The 27,291-nt window shown below is 38.3% G+C and overlaps 1 protein-coding gene across 1 annotated transcript in view; it reads right to left on the bottom strand.

The window, feature by feature from the left end:
- Positions 1-18,718, bottom strand: part of MAPK1 (mitogen-activated protein kinase 1) — a 31,530-nt gene extending 12,812 nt beyond the window's left edge. The window contains 4 exon segments of the mRNA XM_072415644.1: positions 866-982; positions 1,893-2,082; positions 3,673-3,855; positions 18,383-18,718. Of these exon segments, the coding sequence (XP_072271745.1) occupies positions 866-982; positions 1,893-2,082; positions 3,673-3,855; positions 18,383-18,513 (621 nt within the window). The 5' untranslated portion in view covers positions 18,514-18,718.
- Positions 18,719-27,291: the final 8,573 nt, after the last annotated feature.

The following is a 27,291-nucleotide window of genomic DNA, read 5'->3' as shown; positions in this document are numbered from 1 at the left end:
GGGATTCCAGGATGGGAAACTGGTTGAGAAAGTGGCTTAAATATCTCCTTGTCCCAGCCATCCTTTTTCTCTGACATCCCTCTGCAACAAGTATAGACTTTTTATATATGGAAATCTCAAATCTCTTTGTTTATATTTCAGAATTCACTCTATTACCCATTTTGCTATTTACAAATACAGTATGCTTATTACACTCGGTTTGGAGGGAAATTTTTTTCTCTTCAGGTTCCCAAAGTTGACATGCTGTTGTGTTTCTCTCTCCTAAGTAAAACATTGCTCGGAAATATTTAAACTTTTTGCTCTTGGTCCAACAACTTTTAAAATTCCCGAAGATGTGCCGGCCAAATGCATAGCTCCTTTTTTGACAGCTCAGGCAGGTAAGAATGCTTATTGCAGAAGAGAAATCACCTGTACATTTAATTCTGCTTTAAACATCACAGTTGAAATGTAGTTGTAATTGATTATCTAAGGCACTGTGCATCTTGACTGCTAGTCCTATAAGTTACTGCTCTGCTGATCACTGTACTTTTTGTAGAGAAAGCTGTACCTGAGGACCTCCAGTGAAAATATGTCCTCCCTTCATTCATTTTGTGGAACTGTGATTTTTTTTTTAAATCCCTTGCTACTCCTCCATTAGACAACAGGAGCAGCAACTGACATTAGGAAGTAAACCCCTGCCAAGATTAACCAACTTCACTGAGAGACAGAACAAAGCATAGCAAATCAGTAATAGGAAAAAGATAACTAGCAGTTAACAGGCAATAGTGGGATCTAGAAAGTTGCTTCTTTTTGGGCACAACTCTTTTAAAAAGTACAATGATTTTCAAAAGGATTTAAAATTATATCATACAGAGCTGCTATCTACCTTGGAATTTAACATGATCTCTGGTGCCCGGTACCAGCGAGTTGCAACATACTCTGTCAGGAAACCAGTGTGATCGTGGTCTGGGTCTGCAACACGTGCCAATCCAAAATCACAGATCTGCAAGTAAAGAAGGAAAAACAAAGATACTATATAAGGAGGTTTGGTAACCATGATACTGCATAACCAGAAAGAATTATAGGAAACTGTGTGGCTACCCTTTAGTGTGGGATATCAATAAGTTTACTTATCTTCGCCCTCACCAACCAGGAAATCAGCACAACTCATCTTAAATCCAACCTCTGCGATTGGCAGGCCCTCACATCCTTACAACTGCTGCATTGTTGAGGATGATATCTGTACTTGCACCTACTGAAGGGTGCAGGGGTCCCACTTATGCACTCTAAAAATAAGTGGATGGTAGTGTTAAATGTAACTGGTTGCATTATGCTTAGCATCCTGGCAGCTACAAAGTGGTTAGTGAAGATGTGATATTTGTGAAAAATACCTCTTCTGGTGCCAAGATTTATACATATCCATCATATCAAAATAGGTACCATATCAATGAAACCAATGAGCCAAGTGTTGCTAGGTTTTTAATTTCTGTCCTCCCTCACTTTCAAATTTGCAACCATACTAAAAGTGTGTGCGCATATTTTTGGACAAGAAGTGTGTTTTTGTTTGCATCACCATCAGATATTTCCTGCCAAAAAGTGAAATCTCCCCGAAAACGGAATTATACTTAATCACACTTGCCTTTTTTCCCCACAGAGCCCACAATCCCTTCTGAGCTTTCCTAGATTGGGAAGCGTGAGATTGAGCATGCGCAGGCCTCCTGAGATTTATATGCCATGTATCCCAGAAGACTCTGCGCTCCCGTTCAGTTTTTACCACCACCGTACAAAAACACCCACATCCCTTATTTTATGAATGAAAATACTAAACAAACTGAGTCAGAACATAAAAAAATGCAAATGATAGCCAACTAAACATTGGCTTGCAGAAATCAAGATAGAATTTAGTTGCACACCTTCAGATCACAAGTAGTGTTTAGCAGTAGGTTTGATGGTTTCAGATCACGATGTAAAACATTGGCTGAATGGATGTACTTCAATCCTCTCAGGATTTGATAGAGGAAATAACAAATGTGGTCATTGCTAAGGTGCTGGGTCTTTAGAAGCTTGTACAGATCGGTCTCCATGAGGTCTTGTACAATGTATCTGTTAATTCATATTGATGTTAAGGTAGTAAAAAAAAAAAAAAAACATTGTTAAAACAAGCTTTGATAGTCATGCGGAGCCATTAAATTATTTTACATATATAGGAATTACCCAAAGATCACAAAAGATGTAAAGTTTAATGCAGGTATAAATTACACAAATTGGCACATTCGTAGTTCATAGATAGCACAGAAAGTATTTAAGGTATAAATAACACAAATTAACACAGCTCTGTAATTATAAATACATAATATAAATTTTTTAAATGCAAGCTGTTCAAGTACTTAAATGACCTGGTAATTAGTCCTTTGCATCCTGCACAAAAGGAACACATTTACGTTTAGACAATATGCTTGTGTCGTAATATGACATGCTATGTAGGCTCTTTACAGTGTTCAAAAATACTAAAATTTACAGGAAGATGACAAATTTATACAACGTTTTAGAATGCAGCACACAATGTCATTGTCAGTCAGCTTGCTTACTAGTTAGAGATTTGGCATTATTATGTCCTATGAACAAGTAGGTGAGCCAAGAAGCAATGAAATTTAAGCAGAAATTAGTAAAGCATTCTTATCTTTATGGGTTATGTCCAAAGTTTTTTTGACAATCAAACAGCACAATAATTGCATTACAAAGCAAGAAGTGTATACATTACAGATATCGTTTGCTTTCTGCAATTTGTGTTAATAGCAGAACATTACAGCAACACCTTCAATTCTAGGTCAACACACCCATCAAAACATTTTTAAACAAAACATGGTGGCAATCTATGCTTTTACTGCTTACAAGATGTGAAATATGGTTTTATGATAAAGCAGTAACTACTGGAGAAAATGGCTGGGGCCTTTACTGCCTGTAACCATGCTGGTAAAATACCAAAAAGGACAAAGCATAGATACGAAATCCAAACATTTACAAGACAGGAGGTGGTGGGAAATCTTCCAATGAGAACATGTTTTCCTATACCAACCAAGAGGATTTCCTCTTTCTCTTTGGATAGGTCTCCACTCACGTAACGTATCTCAGCAACAATGTAAAGGGAAAATACCCAGGTTGTGTTATTTCTTTGCCATCTCTTCCTCTTTGGGGATAATGTTGCAAATTATGGTCACAGCATTTTCTGGGATAAAAAGGGGAGGGACCATATGGCTTGTTATTAGCACATAGCCCAGGAGCAACTATCCATGGTATGGGGTCACAATACAAATGGCATGAATAGCTTTCAAGCTCCATGCTCTTGAAAGATAAAAGGTTTGGAGCAACATAACATATTAATGGAATCCCACTCCTTTTATTTCAAAAGCAGAAACACTTACATTTTGGTGTCCGGAAATTTAAATATAAAGTGTGCCCAAACCTAGCCAAAAAAAATTTTCTGCATCGCTTAAGATCTAAACTTCACCGTTATATACAAAACAAAGCCTCCATTCTATAAGTGCTAGAGCATGATACTCAGGATACATAATAAAGGACAATATAATATAAATAAGTAATTTTATTCTAAGACTGACAGACTATAAATTTTTCCTTTCAAGAAAATTTAGGAAGAAAAAACATTTTGTAGTTAAAATAATAAGAAAAGGATACACATCTTTCATTTGCTCAATAGTTGGAGCTCGGATAATATCATTTATTCCAATAATATTCTCATGTTTGAAACGCAGCAAGATTTTGATCTCTCTCAGTGTTCTCTGGCAGTATGTTTGATGTTCAAAAGGGCTGATTTTCTTGATAGCAACTCGGACTTTGTTCACGTTGTCATATGCAGAACTAGAAAGAAAGAAAAAAAATGAAAATTGAGGTTTTACAAGAAAAAAAACAGAACACAAAATGAAACATATTGGTGTAGACAACGCGAAAAGCGTTAAACAAAGGGCGTTAATTACAGCAACTAATTGACTTTTTTTAAACTGAAATTTGATTGGCTGCTTTGTGTTCTTTAAAGAAGCAAAATCTAAAAAGCTGAACCTTTTATTACCTAAAATATACACAACAATTTGTGTCATCAATTTGCCATTAGCTTTGGTTGCAGCTCTCTGTTCAGTAGAAAACAGACTGCCATCTTTCTGACTTACTTTCATGTAAGATTAATAGGATGCCCTTGCAATTCGGATGTGCCTGAACATTACTCCTTTTACATTTTTCTCACTTAACTGCAGGTGAACCGGCCAATACCTATAAATACCTATAGTTCAGATAATATACAGCTTCCTAAACCAATGCAGGTCTCTACATGGAAGATATTTGAATGTCTTCTTACACTCCACCTCCACACATTCCTTCCAAGCTCCAGAAAATCTCCAAGCTACAAACTTATTTGTGGCTGAAACTCAAATCAACTTCAATCATACCTAGTAAACTCTTATAAATGCATTAAGCCCAAAGGTAATTTGTTGGCTGTGGGGCATCACAATTCTGAAGTATTACACATACGCCTGAAAGTCTCCAACGGCCCTCAATATTTACCAGCACAGGTTCCTATTCACACATGGCACAGGTTAATGTGCTGTTAATGGTGAACATTCAATGAGCCCTTAAACTTTTTATTATTATTTACATGAACAGACTTTTTAAAGCAATGCATGACCCTGCAGCTCCCTGCAGGTATTTCCTGTTTGTGTACATTCATCTTAGCCATGGGTACGTTTTTTTCGGATAATGTGGGTGTCACAGGGATAGGTGCAACATGCTAATTGTCTCTGACAAAATATATAAACTTTTTCTTTACACAGAAAAAAATAAAATGACTTCAGATATTTGTACTATGGCTTTTTTTATTATTCAAAATAATTAGTTTTTTTTTTTTTTAGATTTTCACTGCCCAACAGTCTTGGGCAGTGAAAATCTAATCTCTAAACACCAGCCAGGGCACCTATTTTATGACAAAGTGCTAAAACAAAATGTTCACCCGCTCTCAAAACCTTTGCCTTAATAAAGCTAAACTCCTGATTCTCCAAATTTTCTACATTGATTAAAAGCATACAAAGCATCTCACTACTGCTAACATAAGTGAGCAGTGTTTAACATGGTGGTTTGCATCCCTGTGGCCTCCACAGACATATTGGAACATAAAAAAAAGGTGTGTGGCCCCTGTAATATTCAAACCCTGTGTGGTGTGTGTGTTCTCAAATATGGAAGCCCCTTTAGATGTTCCGTTGTTGATCGGTTGGATGCATGGAGCTGCAGTCATTGCATTGAGCAGGGGAAGCTGGAGACGGCCGTCCTTGGCTGTCCCCCTTGCTGGACTGCTTGAACACAATGAGAGTGGCTCCACTCACCTTATTCTACATCAGGGACAACTTACACTGTATGGATCGTTGATTCTGCCCCTCTTAATGTGAACCTAAGCAGTTAGCATTGTTTCCACTCCTCCAATAATTTAACCTGATCAGTGCTGTTCATTCAATATCCAATGAAATATAAAGGATGACAAACACCGGAGGAGAGGCAGATCCCTACACCATAAGGGGTGAAGCCAAGTAACGCCGCTTGGCCATTACAGACTGTATATATAATAATAATATTAATAATAATAAAAAAAAAATTACCACAAGACAAAAAACTATAAGAAAAACTATACCAAGTAATATGTACAACTTTTTTTGTCATGCATGTTTTCAGAAAAGCAAAAACATCTGATGTGAACAATACCTTCAGATACATGTTTATATCAGATTGTCATAGCTGCCAATGGTGGTGGGGGCTGATGACAGAAGGGAAATAGGACAGATATATAAATTTTAGACGCGCTTACTCCCAAACCATCACCGCCGGTCTCCAACAAGATGACATTTCCAAGCTGATTGTTTAATACACTAATTTCATGCATCAGCAGAGGTCCTATCCCTGGTTTACAATCACATTATACAGTATTGCATGTTGTGCAACTGGTGGAACAGGGCATTTGTCATACCATTGATGCCACACTGTACATTATGTTAAGGCTACACCATAGGCTATATTGCACTATACATAGCCCAAAATCCCCCCAAAAGCAGGATTTTCTGGAAGGATCACCTAGCAATTTTAATTTTCTGCCTGGCTAGCAATGATCACACAGCTGCTCAGACCAGGCTCCATACAGAGAGCTGTCCCAGTCTTGAAAGCAGCTCTCAATGAAAGAGTGCAACAGTTCAGATATTTAACTGGATGTTGCCCACAGCAGAGCCCTGGTGTGCCATTCTGCGCTTGCACTGTTGGTTCTATGTCACAGGTTTGTGATTTCAGAAAACTCTTTTTGAAAAACGAAATAAAAAGTAATCTGACAAAAAATATGGTGGAAGCTAGCCAATGTCTGCACCCAAAAAATTTCCATATTACAAGCTCACCCTGATTCAGAACCTGGAAGAAAACCCAATAAGCTATACTTAGAGACCTCAACAGCTCTGTCACTGCCAATATTTAATGTTTGCTTTCAGGAAACATTTAACTTTAGGGGGGGTGGGGGGTTTAAGGTCAACTACAGGATCATTTTTTACCCTTCCTAACCATGGTGCATTAATTATATTTTGTTTAAATTTTGTAATCATGCAATTACTACCTGTAATGTCAAAGACAATTTCTTGGAAAGTCCTGGGGCAGAGGAGGATCCTCTAATAAAGTGGAATATCTGTGGGTGGTGATAAAGAAGTTCTCCTCTGTCACCAGCTCTACAGCTGGAAAGAAATGTCCACTCACCTCCTACATAGCTGAAAGCCTTCTGTGAGAGGCTGTATGCTGTATGTATGCTAAAATAGCATAACAATTTGTTGAGTTTATATATAGAATTATAGGAAAATGTTATAGCATCTAAGCTCAATACAGGTCAAAGTTGTAAGAGCTGCCGCACACAGCTCGCACTTGGTTAATACCAAAACATGACTAGAGGATTAAAAAGAAAAGGAGAGGGCCTTGGGCAGCACAGATCAGCAGCAGATGACTTGATAGTACATGGAGTAAGGTGGGCTTAGCATACTGCAGATTCTAATTCACTTGTGTGTAAGATGTTCAGGAAAGTGGGACTAGCCCTTCTGATAGTAGAGGACAGTCTACATTTGTGGGAGAGGTGGAAGGAATGTAGAGAAGAGAAGAGAGTTCTTTTTTAGCCTCCCTGGCGGTCTAATTATGTCAGAATTTTTATGTCATACATTGTTTTGCATGGAAATGTTAAAACAAGGGTGCATAAAAATACTGAAACCTATAATATAACTGTACTGTAGCATGTAATATATAAAATTTAATGATTACTTTGTATTGGATCAAGTAGTTATTTTGTATTGAATCCAATACAAAATAATTTGAATTTCCCGCCGCGCTCCTGCATGCACGGATGTCACCGGGAACTCCCAGAAAATGTCAGTGCATTTGCCGGGTAAAGATCGGAGGAAGAGGACGTGGCCAGAGGACGGGCAGGACACGGATGGGACCAGGTAAATGTAATGTTTTGAGCTGCCCTGAGTGGCTCGGGGTTACCGCTTTTAGCATGTTTTTTTTTTTTTTTTTTTTACCCCGAACCACACTCAGGATTACTGCTCAGGCGGGTAAAGTAATAATCAGGTCCAAGGTGTGCAGAGATTTAACATTACATTAGATGATGCTAAGCGTTTGACCACATGAAGATTTTTTTTTTTTTTTGCTCTCCAAGGCAAACACACACAGATAATATAGTGCATTTAGGAAACTTATTTTTGTGTTGCCAATGCAAGATATTAGACCCCACTAAAAAAAAAAATCACAACTACACCACTATTGCTGACACATTTGTTATGTGAATGAAAAATAAAGCCAAAGTTTCTACCTCCTAATATTTTGAAGTGTTTGCTCAGGCTTGTGGGCCATGTGACCACCATGGCTCCATTTCTAAAGCTGCGGTGTACCTGCTTTGATGCTCTAGGAGCACAACTTTATAAAAGTCTGTTCTAGACAGAATGTGTTGTGGTGGGAGAAATGGATGGGGGCAAGTCTGACCTCACAATAATGCTCTTAATAATGCACTTTTTGACTCTATTTTGACTCTATAAGCTTTTTATTTTCTTATGTTCTATATACATTACGGTTAAATATATCCCGGAGTCTAACACACAAAAGGATAACTGCACTATAAAACCCAGTATTGTGATACAGATATGGTGGTAAGCACTATTTACCTTTCTGTAAGGGGGAGGTAACAACAACAAGGTGAGAGTTTGTCCTATTGTGGAGCCCAGCATGTGGTTGTTGTATGGTGAAGAGTAAAGCTGCGTACACACCTGCAATTTTTCTCGTTGGAAAGGATCTTTCACGATCCTTTCCAACGAGAAAAGACTGCACGATGCATGAACGGTGCTGTACATACAGCACCGTTCATGCTCTATGGAGAGGGGAGGGGGAGAGCGACGGAGCGGCACCCTGCTGCGCGCTCTCCCCTTCCCTTTCATTAGGATCGGTCGTCGTCCATCGTCCATGACGACGACCGACTGTACACACGGCAGATTTTCGCCCGATAATTGGCCGATACCGATTATCGGGCGAGAAAAATTTGCCGTGTGTACGCAGCTTAATCGCTACAAGCCAATTACACTGGACTCTTATTTTGAAAAATTTGTGTTGATTTTTGGGAAGTCTTGTTTAGGTAATAAAGGTTAATATTAGCATTAAGTGATTTAAAACGAGTCCTCTGTGTAGATTATGTTTTTTTTAAATACACCTTCTGCTTCTACAGATGCCACATAAAAATTACTTCTAGGAACAGCAAACCTATTTATAAATAAAATATTTAAAAAAAAATTCACCTGAAATGGGTAAATTCACTGACTTTCAAGAGGATTATATGCCCACCAGTGTTTTGCCCACCAAATTATTTTGTTTTTATATTTTAAAATATAAAATAACTGTATTGAATGCAACATATTGGATTTTTATGTACAAAAGCAGTATATTGTCTTTCATGAAAATTTATTTTACAGTATAATATAATAGTTTGAAACACAAAGTTTATTAATACATTTATTTATTATTTTCACATGATTTTGTGTTTAAAACTTTATTATACTCATACTATTATACATGAAAAACAATGTACCGCTTTTAGACATAAATCCGGAGAGAAATGAACCGCTAGGGAGGTTAATAATGCTCCCACTGGGAGGATCCACCTCAACGTACTCTCTCATGAATAAAAAGTGCATGGACATCCATTCCCAAGATACACGTTCAGTGTTCCCCCCAGCCCCTTTTAGCCGGGCTCACCACCCGGCTGTTTTTGGGCGATTACTGATGAGTTGGGTCACAATACAGGGGCTGCCACCCATCTACAATTTCTTCCCACCCAGTTTAAAAAAAATTCTGGGTTGAGCACTGACGTTAACAAATTGCATTCCAAATCAACATTAAACCCTTGATTGATTTTATCTACAACCCTCGTCCAATATCTTTGACTATGGGCATCTCCAATTTTAGTGTGGTCAAAAAATCTGCCACATCTGTTATAGAAGGGTTCTTTGTGGCGTCCGATTTATAACACAAAGCATGTAGGAGTATTTTTAGATTCAAGCAACTGACAGAACCACTAAGCAGGGCATTTAAATTCAGATATGTTAATTGCAGTGCAGTAAATACTACAGTACTTGAATAATAGAAATTACCTTGTCTTTTGTGATAAAGATTACTTGAGTGATAAAGGTTTGCTTCAAACTGCTAAGTGTAAATTAACCAAGCACATACCCCAACTGCTGCTAACAACTGGTGGGGGGGAAATCAACTAGTTCAATGAAGTAGTATGGTTAACATATGAACCCATATCAACTACCAGCACTTCAGCTAGTTTAGATTATTTAAAAAAATGGTAACTGCATAGCAGTTATGCAACATTTCTATTATTTCCTGGACATTTTTGAAGCAGTTGTCCAAACTGCCTCGTTTTAGCTGCTTTTACCTTTTACATTCGTTCCAGAGAAGCCAAATACCCCAATTCACAACCCTTACCAATTCTCCAACAAAGCAGGTGTTGCCATCGAGCAATATTCTAACTATCCCGAACTGTGATGAGCACCTAGTAGTAGGCATATCCATCATTTGCAGGGAGAACTGCTGGAACTTGAAAGGCTGACAAATGCATTGACCCACCTGGACACTACACTGCAATGCAAATGTAACCTACCATAATTGTTTATATAGCACTAGCAGCATGCACAAATGTACAAGCAAGTGTTAAACATACAAGTTAAAGTATTTGTGAACAATTAAAGAATAATTTATGTGTGTACCAAGACAAATGAATTGTGTGTGAATGAAAACTTGCCATAGGTCAATAAGAAAAACATTTTTCAATGGCTAAGTTACAGTAGATGAAAAACGTTGCTTGTTTTGAGATTGTTGAATATTGTCTTTTCCATGAATGCTATGACAATATAGTTTTAAAAAGCAAACATTAAAGCACAAAAAAAATGAAAATAAAACTAAATTAGTGACAAGGTAGTCCTTAAAAGTAACAAAAATCTATTCATTTTGCCAAAAGATCATAAATTTTCATGTTTTGTAACTTACAACCCTTAAACAATTTAAGGCAACAAGATGCAAGTTCACAAACCCAGAAAGCAATAAATTTCTGAAGACAAAATAAAATTGAATTGCTTAACATAAATGAGAAAAAGATTTGCCTGAAACATAAAATGGCAGCCAAAAAGGATTTTTAAGCAAATTTAATGTAATTGGATTAGGGCCCAGTACTCTATAAAGAGATCTTTGTAATCGTGTATATTCTCTTCCAGGCACAGCTGCTCCTGGGCCAAATGTTAATATTTAACACTGTCAGGAATGGTACTCCACAAAACATACAACCATCATATCTGTTTGCATTGCTAGCAAACAAAAGATAGGATTAAGGGTGTGGCATTCACATACAAAACACCTAAATCATCACTACCAAGGTCAGAATCATCATAAATGTTATTAAAATGGATTTATTGTGCAAGTAATGCAGATCTCATGATGTATATTAAACTAAGAGAATGTATTAATATTTCTAACCTAACTGCTGTTTATTACTTTATAAATAATGCAATAGTAGTAACATTGCTAGTAATAAGTAGCGATAGCCAGATTATTTACAAACTCAAAATAGTTCTAAAAAGTCATACTCATGTTAGCCAATCACTACTTTTATCTATGAGGCAAACTAAAGTATCATTAGTCTTGCAGAAAAAAAAAAAAAACTTTTATAGCATTGCAATGATCAATCTCAGTAATAGCAATCCATGCACCAACAGGTATAAAACTGCCATTGCAGCACCTGGTCCAAATAGTAAACATACCTGCAATATGACCATCAATCAAATCAGTACATAAATTCAAGGCATTGGTTTTGGCCTTAAAATATCAGCAGATTTATTTATTTTTGCATAAAAAGGCAAGTTGGATAGTAGCAGCTTTCACATTGTTGCTTTTATCAGAACACTTAAAAAAATGGTGCAAGTCTATCATTTAAGAGTGGATCATTATTCTTCGGACCTACAAATAAAGATATTCCAAAAAAAAAAAATGTTATCTAAAATATTTGAATGGCACAGTCTGGCACATGTACACGCATTAAAAGCTTGGAGCCAAAACTAGTGCTGACATGACTGCATTCCAAAGATCTCAGACGTCTTTGGCCAGCAAAGTTCACAAGTGAAATAATGAATTACCTTTGTCATGTAGAATGCACCCACAAAATAGACTGAAAGACACTTAAAGCCGAACTAAACTTAAAAAACAAAAATAGAGCGAGCAAGAAGTGACTATCTATATCCCTCCTTCTGCAATAAAACTTACCTGCCTTTTCCCAATCAAATGTACATATTGTTCTACAATATGGGCATGTGAGCATGTTCTGCTTTAAAGCAGAACTAAAATTCCATTTAAAAATATAGGACCAGGCAAGGCTCTATCTATCGCAGAAAGGTACAGCCGATGCCGCCTATGCGGTAGTCATTCTTACCTGCCTGGTCCCCTCCTCCTGACAGAATTTGATAAGCTGCGCATGTGGTGGATCCTGCCTTGATCCTCGGCATCTGTACCACACAGAACTGTCCTGCAGTGTATGTGATGGCAACAGAATCTGTTGATTGAAATTGTAACTGGTGGCATGAGATAAGGAGACAATTGGGAGTAGGGATAAGTCAAGTATAAGGGCTTTTATGTCTTTCAAGACTAAATTGAGTAGTTAGCTATTGCAGTGCTATTGCAAAAAAAAAAAGTATGTAGGTTTACCAATCATCTTGTACTTAATGTATAGTATATTATATATGAATACATAGATATGAATCATTACACTGGATAAATGGGGATTTTGCAGGTATTGTTCAATTTATGATTGTCTATTCAAGTCCTTTTGAGCCTATATTGTGGTTATGAAGCAACCACTTAAAACATGAAGTACTAAGATTTCTTTCAGAAACCAAACTTGAATGTGCCTGGAAGTCTGAATTTGATCAGTAATGTATGGAGCAGAAAAATGAAAATGACAGCATAGACTCCAGTAAAAATACTACTTTTGACTTCCTACAGATCCTGTGTAATGATGTCCAAATTCAATCAGAAACTTTACTCTGAACAACTCATGTCTAGAACAACTCACATTTTACCTAGTTTATTGGGTAGCATTCCTAATTTACTTAATGCATTCAATTGTTATTCAGGATTGAGGTATTGTTCATCCATACACAAACACGTTTTTATCTTTGACTTCAACTAATAAGCATTTTTACCATTAAGCTATGTAAGAGCGGCTTTTATTGGGTAAAGGGATGAAACCATTGAGGTCAGGATGGGTTGTCTCCATTCCCTTTATATAATACAATACATTATTTACCATGCAGTTCCTTACAAAAAAAATATAAATAGATACACTGAACATTAGTTTCTAAACAGTCCAGTTCTAAAACTTGATGAAAAAAATACTAATCATTTATAATTTTAGTTTGTTGCAAAATTAAGTCCAGACCAAAAAAATCCTGTCAGAATACAAAAAATTCGGACCCATTTCTGATCTGGGCTTTGGTAGCCAATATGTTTTTAGGCTCTGCCCCTTCACTGAAGAAAAATCGCAGCATCAGGTCAGATCTTTAACCACAAATATTCCTGCTGTCAATAATGTACTTCTTGTCCTTACAGTTACTTCACCAGGGTGTGCACAGGAAATGTATTAAAAAAATAAATTCTGTCTGTTAACCAACCGGTGAGACCTTTAAATCCTCACTACTGCTTCTTGTAACCATTGTTTCCGTAATAGAAAGCAATAAGGAATTCAATATTTTGAAGGGAATGAGGGGTATATCTGTTTTGGTGACAATCATCTGAGTTTGGTATCACCCGAGATCTCTCGCATTCTGCTTCTGCTCTGGGACAGGAAGTGAAACAAAAAAAGTAAATAAATATGCTATTCTGCCAAAAACTAATAAAACAAGTTTTCACATTACATGCACTTTACAGAAAACCAGTATAAAAGGCTTTGGAAACAAAAATATAGTTTTTTGAGGTTTAAATAGTATAAAAGGGTAGGAAAGTTTTATTTGCAGAATATACATGGCATGTAAGTGCAGCTCTCTACCTATTGAAGCCTGTCTCTCTTCTCCAACAGTTAGAGAAGGAGGCACTTCATCTGTGTATGCTTCCAGTACTTTTAAAACATAAGTGGACTAATGGGACTTGCAGTTTCTTGATTTTGTTGCCAGAATCACCAGCCATCACATAACAGAGGCCTGCAGCCACCGCAACTGGGAACATCAGCACCGCATAAAAGGCAAACAAAAAGCAATCAATCTGATTTTTAGCTGCAGAAACGAATTGCAGAAGGAGGGCATTGATCAAAAGTAGCCATCAATCTGTAAACAAAGGTTTAGACTTGTATGATATATGGTATATATGCATTAGAGTATGATGAGGACATTAGGTTATGAACTCCCCTAAGGAAGAGTAATGACGTGATTATGGATTCTGTAATGCACTTTGTAATATGATGATGCTACAAATCAGTGTTTACAACCTTTTACATGGGGAACCCTTGAAATAGCCTTCAGGTCCTCAGGGAACCCCCTGCTGGAATACCAATTTCCACAACTCACAGTACATTAGTGTGGGGTCAGTAGGATAAATGCCTGTACATTGCTGACCAATGGGAAGAATGTCAACCTTAAAGGTAGCCAAAAAGATTATTTGTATTTAGTAAATTGACCTGAGAGGGACAAATTGCTAATTGCTTAGGAAACCCCCAGCAACCTATGGACCAAACCCAAGTTCCACAGAATCATGGTTGAGAAACACTACTATAAATACATAAACCTCATAAGAAGACTTAAATATGATTGATATTTGTACTAATAGATCTCAGCCAATAACTTAGAACACTATTTACCCAATATTAAAGCACTGGTGCTTTGGTAGATGTACATTGAGTTGCACATGCAAAGCTTATCAAACCGCATTTATAAAGCGCCAACATATTACGCAGCGTTGTACACTTAGCATACAAATTTCAGCAAACATGGGTGCCAGAAATGAATGAACTATGTCAATGTGGCCCAGTCAATGAAGATCAATAAAAAAAACTAAACCTGGAAAAAAAGGTTAATATTTTTGCCACTGATGTAACTGTCTTTTTTTTATAATGTAGGTTCCAGATCAATTGACAATGCCACTACTAAGTCAGAACCGCTGATATATCACTGCAGTTGGGCCCACAATGACTGGTCACTACCCATCTCAGCAATATCTTCTAGCTTGTTCCAAAAATGGGTGACAGGATGTCCTTATGCCCAGGGATCAGCGATAAACCTCTTTACTTCCTTGAAGAGTCATAAGGGTGCCTATAAGGCTGGAATCACACAAGCTGTAAAAAGGAGATACTGGTGTCAGGAGAAAAGCACCTACAAAACAATGGGGCAAATTGAGTGTCCCTGGCTCCGTACATACACTTCCAGGTGTAGGGGCAGTGCGGCACAGATACCTGATCACTCTTTGCAATGTTCAGCCTGTGGCTGACTCCACATTACACAGGTAGTGGCTGCAGGAACACAGAATGCTGCTCCAAGGCGTTGGACATGTTTAAGTATGCAGGAATAAAAGAAAAGCTTCTCTCACAGAAGAGTATATACATCTAATAATAAAAATAGGTATATAATCTGCAATACAGAACTGTGTGGAAATTAGCTATGTACCAATTAAGACCAATCAGACCATACATACAAATTTTCTCATATAGCAAATAAAATGCCAAAGATTAAACAATTTATTACAGCCAATACAAACAACTCTTAGCACCAGGCCAGAATGATTGCATTTTTTTTCTCATAATATTTGCACTATTGTTTATCAAATCAGCAAAAAAAAAGTTTTACTGCCATCAGCGATGGCAGGATAAAGGACTAGGAATGGGGAACACAAATTTATGTAGCGATACACTTAACAGAACCCAAAGCCGGCTCTTCAGCAAGAAAACCAAAGCTGCATAAAGTTTGTTACTTTAAGGCAAAGCCAAGCACTGCTTTACAGCAGATTTGGCAGGGAATTGCTACCAGAGTACCGTCTGAATCTACACGGGCGTTTTCCCCAGCGTTTAACCTGAGGCGTTAAAAGCCCATGTTTGAAAATCCCATGCATTCCAATCTACACCCAGGCATTTCCTTGAGGCACGTTTTTGGGCGTTATAGATAACGTTCCTTGCAATGCTTTAAAAATAAAGCGCAGGGTTAGCACGGAAAAAAAAGCAGGTAAACGCGTCCATTGATTTCAATGGGGTGTTTTCTCACATTTATAAGTGCTAAAAGTAAAAATGCTGGAAAACACAGGAAACCGCATATGCTGTGTTTTCCTGCAATTTCCAGTTTAAAGGCAAGCTTTGAAACCCTAGTAAAAGTGCATAAAAATTCATATAAACAAGGTAGGAACGTTTACATCCGGTTTTTAAAACCATCCGTGTAGAGCCAGCCTAAAATAATTAAAGGGGCCTTTAGAATGTTCCAGTCAACCTGAAGTTATCTACCAGCTGCACCCTGTTTACAAACACCCGGCATTACTTTCCATCCTCCAAGATTTAGATTTTTCTAAATAAATCAACAATGTAACTTTTGGAGTTCTTCCAGAGATGGTGGCCAGGTATAGGACAAGGGTGGCACTTTACTTCCAGCCTTACAAAAAGGTGTTAATATCAGGACTTGGGGCGGAATAGAAATATTAGAGAAAAACAATATAGCATAATTAGGTAAATGCAGGGCACAGTTAGCGCTTGTCCGACACTAACTAATACTTCCCAGAATAAAAAGCCACAGGACAGTAAATAAATCTGCAGCACCAGAACTGATCCTGCAATGGGAGAGGCCAAATAAAAACAGATTTTTGGATGTAAAGGGATGATTTTTCCAACGTACATTATCACAAGTCAGAGGGAAAGTCTAATTTGAAAGTACAGGTCCACTTTATGTGCATCCTAGCCAAAGAACAAAGACAGAACATATTCCAGCATGCCGGCTCCTAGCCGTGGTGGCTGCATTGGTTTTCTACCTGTATATATGGGAGTGTTTTGGCAACTGGATAAATACACAACAGAAATTTGTAATTAAATAAAAATGAAGCTCCAATCTTTTTGTACTTGACAGTGAAGGCCTCATTCTCCTGTAAGGATCTCCTTGCTGATTTCCGATCTTACATGTCTATTTTATCACTAGATCAAGTAGAAGTGGCCCGCAAAAAAGTTTTGTCATTTTACAGCTCCAGACTATTGAAAGGATTTAATCAATGCCCTACATAAAAAAAATTGCACCAATGCAAAATGCATATAAAAAGCGCAGTGGATACATGGATATCTAAATTTAAAGAACATGTGAGCTGCAGAGGTTTACTTAGAAACCGTAGACTCATGTCTAATAGAATGCACTTTATGAAGGATATATACTGTGCTCAACCCAGAATTTTGTAGGTTGGGTGGTAAGAAATTGTAGGCAGGTGGCACCCCCTGTACAAAAAACAGCCGAGTGGTTGCTGAAAAGTGCCAGGTGGTGTGCCCAGCTAAAAGGGGCTGGGATGAAAACTATGTATGTGTATATGAATATATATATATATATATATATATATATATATTAGATTAATGTATTCTAATTGTATTCAATATTCTCTCTCCCTGTCGTGTCTTTGATAGGTTACAATCTAAAGAAAGATAATAAGTCATATACTCATACCATACATATTTACCATAACACTATTCACAATGTTTTTTAACAATAAGCATTCATCAGAAATCTGCTATTTCAATGCTTTGATGGTGCAAAGATGCTGACCATCAGTGTCAATATAAGCACTGATGAATGTTAGGCCACAGAACAAGAATTCAGAAAATACGTGCATATGTTTGGTAACCATACACCAATACAAAATACCATACAGCTAATATAATGATTGTCATACAGCCTTCAGGATGGCACCACCAATAATGACCAAACAGGTATACATGCCCACCAAGAATAATCTTTCCCAATTATTACACAAACATGTAGTGTTTACGTATGCAATGTGAGTGCAGCAATGGCAGCCGAAGACACAGGAAGAGTCAGAGCATTATTAGGCACAGAAGACATTCCATCAAATCCAAACATGACATTTCACAAGGTTCAGAGCTCTGCAGGGGATGGAGATCAATATATATTTCATGTAGCATCAAGGAGAATGCGGAGATCAATTGTGCACACGGTGACGGAGATCTTTTGTGTTTAATAAATGTTACAGATTCAGAGTTACAGAAATCCCGTCCACACACATGAGACAAGAAGATAAATAATGGAGGGGGCACATCAATAATAATCATCCGCAGATCGTATATAAAATGACCCTGCATAAGTTATAAATGAATGTGAAAAGATCATCATCATGATAAATTGTTAGTAGAGCAGAATACAGCATGGGCAGACATTGCATGTGTCAATAGCACACACTGACGGCACCATTCACCGCTACATTCACCCCATGTCAGGTTCATCCAGCCTGCAATGTACATGGGGCAGTAACAGGTGGGCTGGGGGTCTCAGGTGCTGAAACGTCGGATTGTGGAAGGCGATTCCCCACAGATCTGCCCTCCATGGGGCTGACAATGATCCTGCATGCGGGTAGTAGCAGGATAAAACGAGGGCTAGGAGAGGGGCGGCATTGACAGAACATTCCAGGAATGAAACATGGCAATCCGCAGCCAGGCTGGCAGAGTGAGCAGAGCAGCCATGGAGCTCTCAGGGAGGGGTAGTGACAGGCTGGGGAGGGAGGCTGCAGGCCGGGACAGCCCGTCACACACACTGACACGCCCGACTTCCCGGCTACTTACCACACCATGCCATAGGCCCCTTCCCCGATGTAGGAGAGGTTGGTGTATCGCGGGCCTACGTCGAACGCCTGTCCCCGCACCATCTCTGGTCCCCCTCCGGGGTTAGATGAGGCCCCAGCTGCAGCCGCCATATTTGCCGCTCAGAGGAGACGAATGCGTGTGGCGCTGTACTTTGCACGGCTTTCCCTTCTCTCCTTCCGCCGCTGCGGCCTGTCTCTGTGCTGCTCAGGAAGGAGAAGCCACGGCCCGTGTCGTAGTCGCTCTGTCGGTCGGTGCTTGAGTGAGGCGCTGCCTGGCTAACGCCTTCCCGCCCGCTGGGTGTGTATGGGAGGGGCATAGGGGCGGGGCCAGGAGGCGGGAACTCCCTCACGCTTTGCTGCAGTGGGTGTGGACTCTACAGTGTTTTTTTTCCTTCAACCATCTTTATTAAAATAATTTTTTAAGAACATATTTTTCTTACGCTTGTTTAGATCTAGTCACATTGGGACTTTCGTAAGAATCTCAGTAGCTGTGACATAAGCACGTTTTCTAATAGTTTGCATATTTTAACTGGTAGAAAAAAAAATGCTTTAAAACAAGCCCTCACTGACCTCTGTAGCTGTAAGCACAATAGAACAATTCATCCTCAGTTCAAAGCAGAAGCACAAAGTCATTTGCATCATTTTCCCAGGAATCCAGCTCCCCCCTATCCTACTCAGCAATAAACATCCAGCTCTTTGGTGTCTAATGTAGACACAGACCAGGAGCGCATGATAGTGTCTGCAGCTTTCCATGTGTTTCCAAAAATTTTAATACCTGATAGTTTTTTTTTTCTGATAATGCTGCTCCTAAACTGCACACAATTTAATTTTTATTTTATTTTTTTTTTCCATAACTTCAAAAGTTTGACATGATTTTATTTTACATGATCTCACCCAAATGTCTTTTTTCTCATGAGGTGAATGGTACACAGGACTTCTCAATGTCTAGTGTGGGTCCATGTTTCTGGGAACTCATGACCGGGGTATTCAATAGATTCTAAGAGGTCTCCCCAAAAAAACAGATTGCTGTAAAAAAAAAGATGATCCTACACAACTGTCGCTTTAAATTAGGAAGTTCTGCCATGCATTAGAAGGAAATGTTGGCAAATACCCTATTTATTTATAAAATCTTTCCTAATCCAAGCAATGAATGATTCAAAATAGGCAGGAGGCCAGGGGTAGGGTTAAAATCTAGTTTTCCAGCCAAGCTGATTCAGCATAGGAATGGGAGTTGTGGTTTGAAAGAGGAAAATCCACTTCTGGGATATTCTAAAAGAAATATGGTAATTCTACCTTCTTGAGAAGGACTCCTTTGGTAAAAATATGGCTGCCTATAAGACTAGTGTATTATTAGGAAAGCGAGACTCTTCCTAGTGTTGAGCTCTGGCAGTGGAGATAGGGGCTATTGTTGGTGATTAGATCAGACCCAATGAATAATGAGTCGTGCTCAATCAGTGGAAGAAATACCACATGGGTGGCCACTACCTTCAGAAAGGGATCAGATTCTTCATTGTTTATCAGTCATGGTCCAAAAGACAAACAAAGATGGATCAGTGCATGCAAAAACTGTAAAAATATATTCATGAACAAAAAAAACTTTATTTATCAGGACATAACCAAAAATCATTTGGTCGTTAGCAGGCTTTAAAATTAGATAAACACAACCTCGGATAAACAACCACATATGACATAATACACTATCACATTATTTAGTTACCAAAGACTCAAAATGCTGAAGTTGTATATCCTCACAACTTCCATAGGAATTAAGAGGGTAAGTAGAAGTCATGTGTGGTTAATCAAATGCTCTTCATTTATTGATTATCAATAAATGTGGCCACCTCTATAAAAGTATAGGTTTTAGCAGTTTTCTGGTCCGGAGCATTCCGGTGTGTGTTAATACAAGGCCAAGGAGGAAAGACATGAGCGTTGATCCTAAAGAAGCAATTGTTGCTGCCTATCAATCTGAGAATAGTTATAAGTCATTTTCAAACAAATATTTTACTGTGTAAAATATTAATATCAAGTGAGAAACATTTAAGACAGTTTTCAATCTCTCCAGAATCGGACGTCCCAACAAATACGAGAAAAAGAGAAAAAGCAAAAAAAAACGCTACATCTTAGACTCTACAGGCATTATTTAGCATGGCATGTGTGACAGCTAAACCTTGGCTGAAATTGGGTCATAAAACAGGACAATGATTCCCAGCACACCAGGAAACCTACAACAGATTTTATAAAAAAGAAAAATATCAAGGTGTTTCAATGGCCCAGTCGAGTCCAGACCTCAACTAGATAGAAATGCTGTGGTAAAACCTTAAGCGATCTATACACAAACAAATAGAAAATGTTTTCAATTCTGGACCAGATACATTTAGGGTTTGCTGACTCACCCAGCTTCAGTAATGAAAGTGTATCCTCTCCAGCCTAAAGCTGCGTACACACGGCAAATTTTTCTCGCCCGATAATCGGTATCGGCCAATTATCGGGCGAAAACCTGCCGTGTGTACAGTCGGTCGTCGTCCATCGTCCGGCGACCGTCCTGGCGGATCCATGGACGATGGACGACATCGTTCATGCATCGTGCAGTCTTTTCTCGTTGGAAAGGATCGTGAAAGATCCTTTCCAACGAGAAAAATTGCAGGTGTGTACGCAGCTTAAGATAGTTTTAATAAATCAGGATCAATGATGTGTTAAACTAATAAAGTCTGTCAGTTTGACTGCCACTTAAAAGTTACACCTTTTGTTTGAGGTAAAGTTTGAGGTAAACAATTTTAGAATTCGCTAAGGAGTGAAAAGTTCTATTTCTTATTATGTCCTTTTACATAAACTTTAGAACTGGAAAAAGAGTGTACTTTCTTTTTATCATGACTGTATGTTCTGATCTTTTCTTGACCAAGGTAAATATCTTCCTATCAACAGGTGAATGTGTAAAAGTAAAGGAACGTTCAGGAACTGCAGATTCTTGTTTCTAGATGTACAAGCATTTTATTAGCATGCATTTTTTAAAGTTCTCAGTGTGACAGGATTTTCTGGTAGGACTTCAACAGGTATGGTCAAATAAAAGAGACCAAGAAGAAGATCACAATAGAAGGATTAGAGCTCTGGTCAGGCCTTGGTTTATGAATTATAGACCATACAAGTGTCAAAGTTTTGGAGGGTTATTTGTTTAACATTTTATTTAAACGTATCTCGTTGTAAGCATACAGACATTAATTAAAGCCTATTTGTAGTGTTAGTTATGCATAATATAGCCTTTTATATGAACAATTTTATTTAGTAATTCAGAAATCAGATTGCCTGTTTTGCATTACTTGATATTCCACATAACTGCTCCAATGAGTTTGCTGAAGTTATCATAAAAAGCAACAGAATCCAGGCAAATTATTGGTACCAATTTGAAAAACTAAAACAAATTGATAAATATCAGTGAGTGATGCATTTCTGCCTAAACAAGATTGCACCCTGAGAGCACATACACACTTTGCTTCCTGTTAACATCAAACTTTTCAAACGACACTTTTCCTTTCCAATGCCTTTTTCATTTTCCAGGTTTGAAAACATACAATTTATGAGATGTTAAAATGATAACATTATAATGTAAAAACATTATATTTTATAGCTTTATATATATGTATATAGCAAAAATATTCAAATTCTTTACCAAAAACATTTAAACCTACCACAAGCTATCTAATGGGTCAAAGCAGGAGTAGTTAATTCCTTTTAAAGAGCTGTGGCCAGGGCAAAACTAATCCTGAGCTACTGAACTAAAACAACAGAATTTTTACATTTTACTTTTTTTACTTTTTTTTTTACCTTTTTTTTAAAGCTTTTCAAATGAAAAATTGTTACAAAAATGAAACTGATGGCATTTTTTTTTTTAAACTTTTCTTTTTAAAACTGTGCAACAAAAAGGTCAGTTGAAAATGTGAAAAGGTTGCTTCTTCATTGGTATAGGGGAAACTCACCTCAGTGCTTTCACAGCTGCCAATACCCAGGCTCCTTTATTCACATCTGGTGGCACTGTACTGGTGGCACTGTACTCTTGCGTCATGGTTCTGGGCAAAAGTCTTCAGACTTCTGGCTGCCCTGATTCCTTGTCCTATTCCAGAGATCAGTTATCCCACCTAAATCCTTAAAACCCACTACACTCAATACAAACCTATCTGACCTATTACTGACTGCAGCTAAGCTGGCAATAGCTACAGCCTTGCTATCGCCCTTAACACAATATTTTGTATGTATTCAAACCAACACAACTGTGGGTATAATATAATTTATTATAAATAATATATTATAACTTAAATGCTTCCAAATCCTAACTAAAACTAAAAAAAAAATAAAACCAAAAACACCTAATCAAATATTGACATTTATAGTTTTATAAAAGTACGTTTATACTATTATAAAAAAAGTTATATGCATACTTTACCATACCACATCAGTTATAGAATACACAAAGCCACAAATAATTGAGTGGTGTTTTTGGCTGAATTATAAAAAAAAATGACATTATTTTTTAGGTTTTATGTAGAGGAGCAGTCACAGATTCTAAAGATAAGCTGTGATGGAGATTATTAATATTTCTGCGTATAACTGTTGCTGCAGAAAAGCATTCTAGGAAATTACATTAACCATGACTCACTATTCCTTTCAGTGTGTCAGACATCTATCCCTTGAGTCCCTGATGCATTATCAGATCAAGTATGAGAACAGAGTCAACTTCTTAGAGGAGTTCCTGCTACATCTGGAATGACTAAATTCCCCAGTGGACATTAATGATATCGCAGTGTAACAGAAAACCACAATGGCAAACCATGCTTTCTTCCCAGTGGGTTAGGACCCGCAAGTTATAGTTCCATGTGCACAGCTTTAGGACAACCCAAAAAATGGAGACAGGGTTTTTACTACCTGTAATGGGGCCCCACAACAAAAAAAAAACATAAAGGTAGTATCAGGTCCTTGAGCACCTATGGCATTGGAAAGCACCCAAAAACTGCACACATATGTAAGGTATTCTTTTATGATTATGTGCTGTATTGTCACTTTGTAACATTATGTGTTAGTGTGGAAGTGGAAGACAAAGCCAGCTTGCAAAGGAACAACATTAAATGTAATATTGAAGGTAACTGAGGTACATATCAAATGGTTAGTCGGTAGTTGGATTAGTTGGATACCTTTTGTTGACTGTTTTTGAGATCCATAAAAAAATGTTTTTTGTGTTGTAATTTAACAAAAAATATTACTGGTAAGATGATAAAAATTAAGTATAGTAAGCTTTGTACACATGCTAGATCAGCCATTCTCAATTAGGGTTCCTCTAGATCAGCCTGTCTTAACCAGAGTTCTTTGGCGCCCCAGGGTTGCTCCAGACATTGCTAGAGGTTCCTTGCACCGTAATTTATTGACTTTCCATTTTATAATGCCTTCATAGTTCTGGGTAACTTGAACAACATTGTGATCTACAAATACCATCTGTATACGAATCATTAGCAGTTCTTGAGTTGATCTTGCATTTTCTCTTGAACACTGTAAGAAATGTTACTTTTTATACAATTTTCTGTGTTTGTATATAATTGTATCTATAGGTAATTCATAAGAAATAAAAGTAATTGTTTTTATCTGTACAAATTTTGTGCCATAAAAGCCTCCTTTTTCCTTCCTTTCATTATTTTCTTCCTTACCATTTGTTTTCAACACTTTAAAATATGAGGCTTGACACATAACCAGGACCACCTAGTAAACCCTGTGATAAACTCAATCTTCCCGACTTGGTATATTCCTTGTCTTCTTATATTCATAGTCCCGGGGCCAACACCATTTGGTAGAGCCAGCTGCCTGACAATATTGATGTTTCTGGGTGTCACTAAACACGCCATTCTAGCCACTACTGTAGAGGGGCATTCTTTCCAATAGCCACCAATTTAGGTTTGTATTCTCCTGACCCCCAGAACGTGCAACTTATTTTAGGGATTCCTCAAAAGTAAACAGGTTACAAATGCCTTCTGTAGATGTTGCTAGGGGTTCCTTGAGCTGTGACTGGCTGACCTCCCAAAAGATGATGCCTGCATAGTCTTGGGGCCAGCACCACTTGGCAGTGGCAGCAACATAAAACCAAGGATCAATTTACCTGTCTGTGAAGGTGGCATTCTGACCACTGGCATCCAAGGCAAATAACATTTCCCATTATAGTATGGGTTTGTTGACACCTGACAATTATTTTAAGGGATCCGCAGAAAAAAATATTTAGAAAAGTTGCCTGTTATGAGTGATTATCTGAGGCAACAATCTAGCATGTGCACAATGGTCGCCTGACCACATTTAGCTATATACCGAGGTGTTGATCACTATCATTTCCTATGGCGGAGGTTGCAGTAGGGTGCCTCTCGATCCCCCGCTCACCAGGAATAAGTAGTACTGTGTATACAGCACTCTACTGTCACTGGAAATGATCACAGCAACAGAAATGTGATGTCTGTTAACACGTTAGCAAACAGGAAGGTTCTATTTACACTGATGCATGGTGCAGTAAAATGTATCTTATATCTGCTTCATCTCAGTGCCATGGCAGTTGCCACACATCTCTCCATACATTTTGCCTGCAGTTTCCCATGCACTGCACCAGATATGAAACAAATGCCCCATGCACATGTAGAATGATGAAAAGTGACATGTATTTGCTACACACAATTGTTTTATTTTCACCTCCTAGGCCATTCTAGATATAAACATAATGTTCCTTTGAAATACTTGTACAGCCCAGACTCAGTTTGCAGCCTGAGAAGAATGCAATCCCCACGCAGGCATGCCATGACTGGGGAAGGGCTATGGGCGCTAATAGATGTGGGCGTGGTCACAATGAGACAGGAGCAGGGAAGGGCGGGGCGCACTATGCAGTGCCATCCGCACACTGATAAACCTGCATGGGGCGTAAACGAGGCGAGGCGCAGAGCTGCTGTCATAGGCACATCATGTTGTCAGCGAGAGGCGGGGCTTGTGACAGGCCGCAGCGGATTGGCGGATTTCTGTGACAGCTGTAAGACGCAGCCAATGTCAGGTCATGTACAGTGTTCTCTTCCTCATATTGAGCCGCTGCTGATCCTCCTTCCTGGTGACTGATGAGGAGGGAGGAGGAAGAGAGCTCTATTAGTTCTCAAAACACAACGACTACTTGTTTGTACATGCTGCCATTACAATTCTCCTATATGTGGTACTGCCATTTCAAAAGTCAGTCACTACTTGTAGGTTGATAATGAGTTGTATAATATGGTGTGTTGTTATTATGGTATGGCACCTATGGATACCAATACTGTGTAATTGGTGTTTTTTTTTAGGTAATGCCGCACACTGCTGGCTAATCTTTGTCACTTTAGTACAAATCTAACAAACCAGACCACAGTCATGTGAATCTATTCACACTAAAGCATTTTTAAAGGGCATTAGAAGTACGCATAAAAGAGATCCCTATAAAGCAGAAAATACAAGTTTTATAATGCTGCTGACCGTATGTCCGTGGTATTACAACCTAATGCAGAAATTGCTTGAATCACTACTGGCACTATTCGGAAGGAAGAATAAGAGATACCACTCGCAGTACTAAATACTGAAAAGGAGCACGCCACATATGGCTACTCCCCGGAGGAAATCACAACATAGTGAAATACACCAACAACTAACTATATCAGCTTCATAGCTTACATTGTGGACTAACGAATCGCCTTGAGAGAACTACCAAGGAGATTCTGAGTTCTCCACTTACACTCTTAAGGTTTCTATTCTCCAATATTGCCACCTTTACTACCCTGTTGTATACTACCAGAACATTGCTAGCAGATTGTTTCTGCTTGCACGCTGCATACAAAAAGTTTAACTATACAACCATCCTGCCGCTCTCATCCTTATCCCTATCATAACACGTGGTCCCTTAAATCATAAACCGGCAGATGAAACATATCAAACTCCTAAATCCCCGGAGGAAGCCATTATTGGGCGAAACGCATCAGAACCGAGTCATTTCCACTCTCTTCATTGTAACTGCTTAAATTTGTACTAAATGACCTTAGACTTTATGATTTATTATCTCTAAGCAAACTGTGTTAGTGAAACTTCTAGCACAGGACAACTTTGTATAGTTGAGACTATTTGTCCCTATTATTAATTAATAAATTTCTACAATTTTTATGATCCTTAGTGTCGAAAAAAAAGCCTGTCTTTTTCTTCTCTTTCCCTTTGACTCAGAAAATACAATGCCAGACCAAAAACAGCCCCCAGGCTGTGCGGCATTGTCCTGATCTTAGATTGGTCCGGTTTAGCATGGATGGGCAGGTTTTCCTAATGGATTGGGATGGAATTCCTCCAAGGTTTTTTTTCTCCTTTGGCAGAGGCATATGTCATTCCAAGATGACAATGCCAGAAGGTGAAACTGTGAGAGTGAATCAGGGAGCGTGGCACATCATTGTCACATACGGTTTGGCCACCACCTTGACCCAACGGAGAATCTTTTGGATTTGCTGGAGAAGACTTTACAAACAGTTCCAACTCTCCCATCATCAATACAAAATCAAAATGATATCAAAGCGAATGCAAGCTTTAATCAAAGCCAAAGGACTGCTAAAGGCAGTCCAACAAAATATTAGAGCAGCCCTTCTCTTCTTTTACCATGGGGGAATCCTTGAAAAAAAATGTAGGTCTTAGGGAGCCCCTGCTATAATAACAATATCTGCAACACACTGTAAATTCGTGTGGTGGTCAGAGGAAAGAATGCTTTTTAAACTGATGACCATTAGGAAGAATGACACCCTGACAGATAGCCAAAAATATCATTGGTGTCACTTTCTGCCGGACACCTGCATAATAGTATAGCACAAACCTGTGCATTGTTGTGTG

The sequence above is a fragment of the Pyxicephalus adspersus genome, chromosome 6 (assembly GCF_032062135.1).
Source record: "Pyxicephalus adspersus chromosome 6, UCB_Pads_2.0, whole genome shotgun sequence".
Taxonomy (NCBI): Eukaryota; Metazoa; Chordata; class Amphibia; order Anura; family Pyxicephalidae; genus Pyxicephalus; species Pyxicephalus adspersus.
Note: the sequence above shows the minus strand (reverse complement) of the source record. Positions and strands in the feature narration are given on the sequence as shown.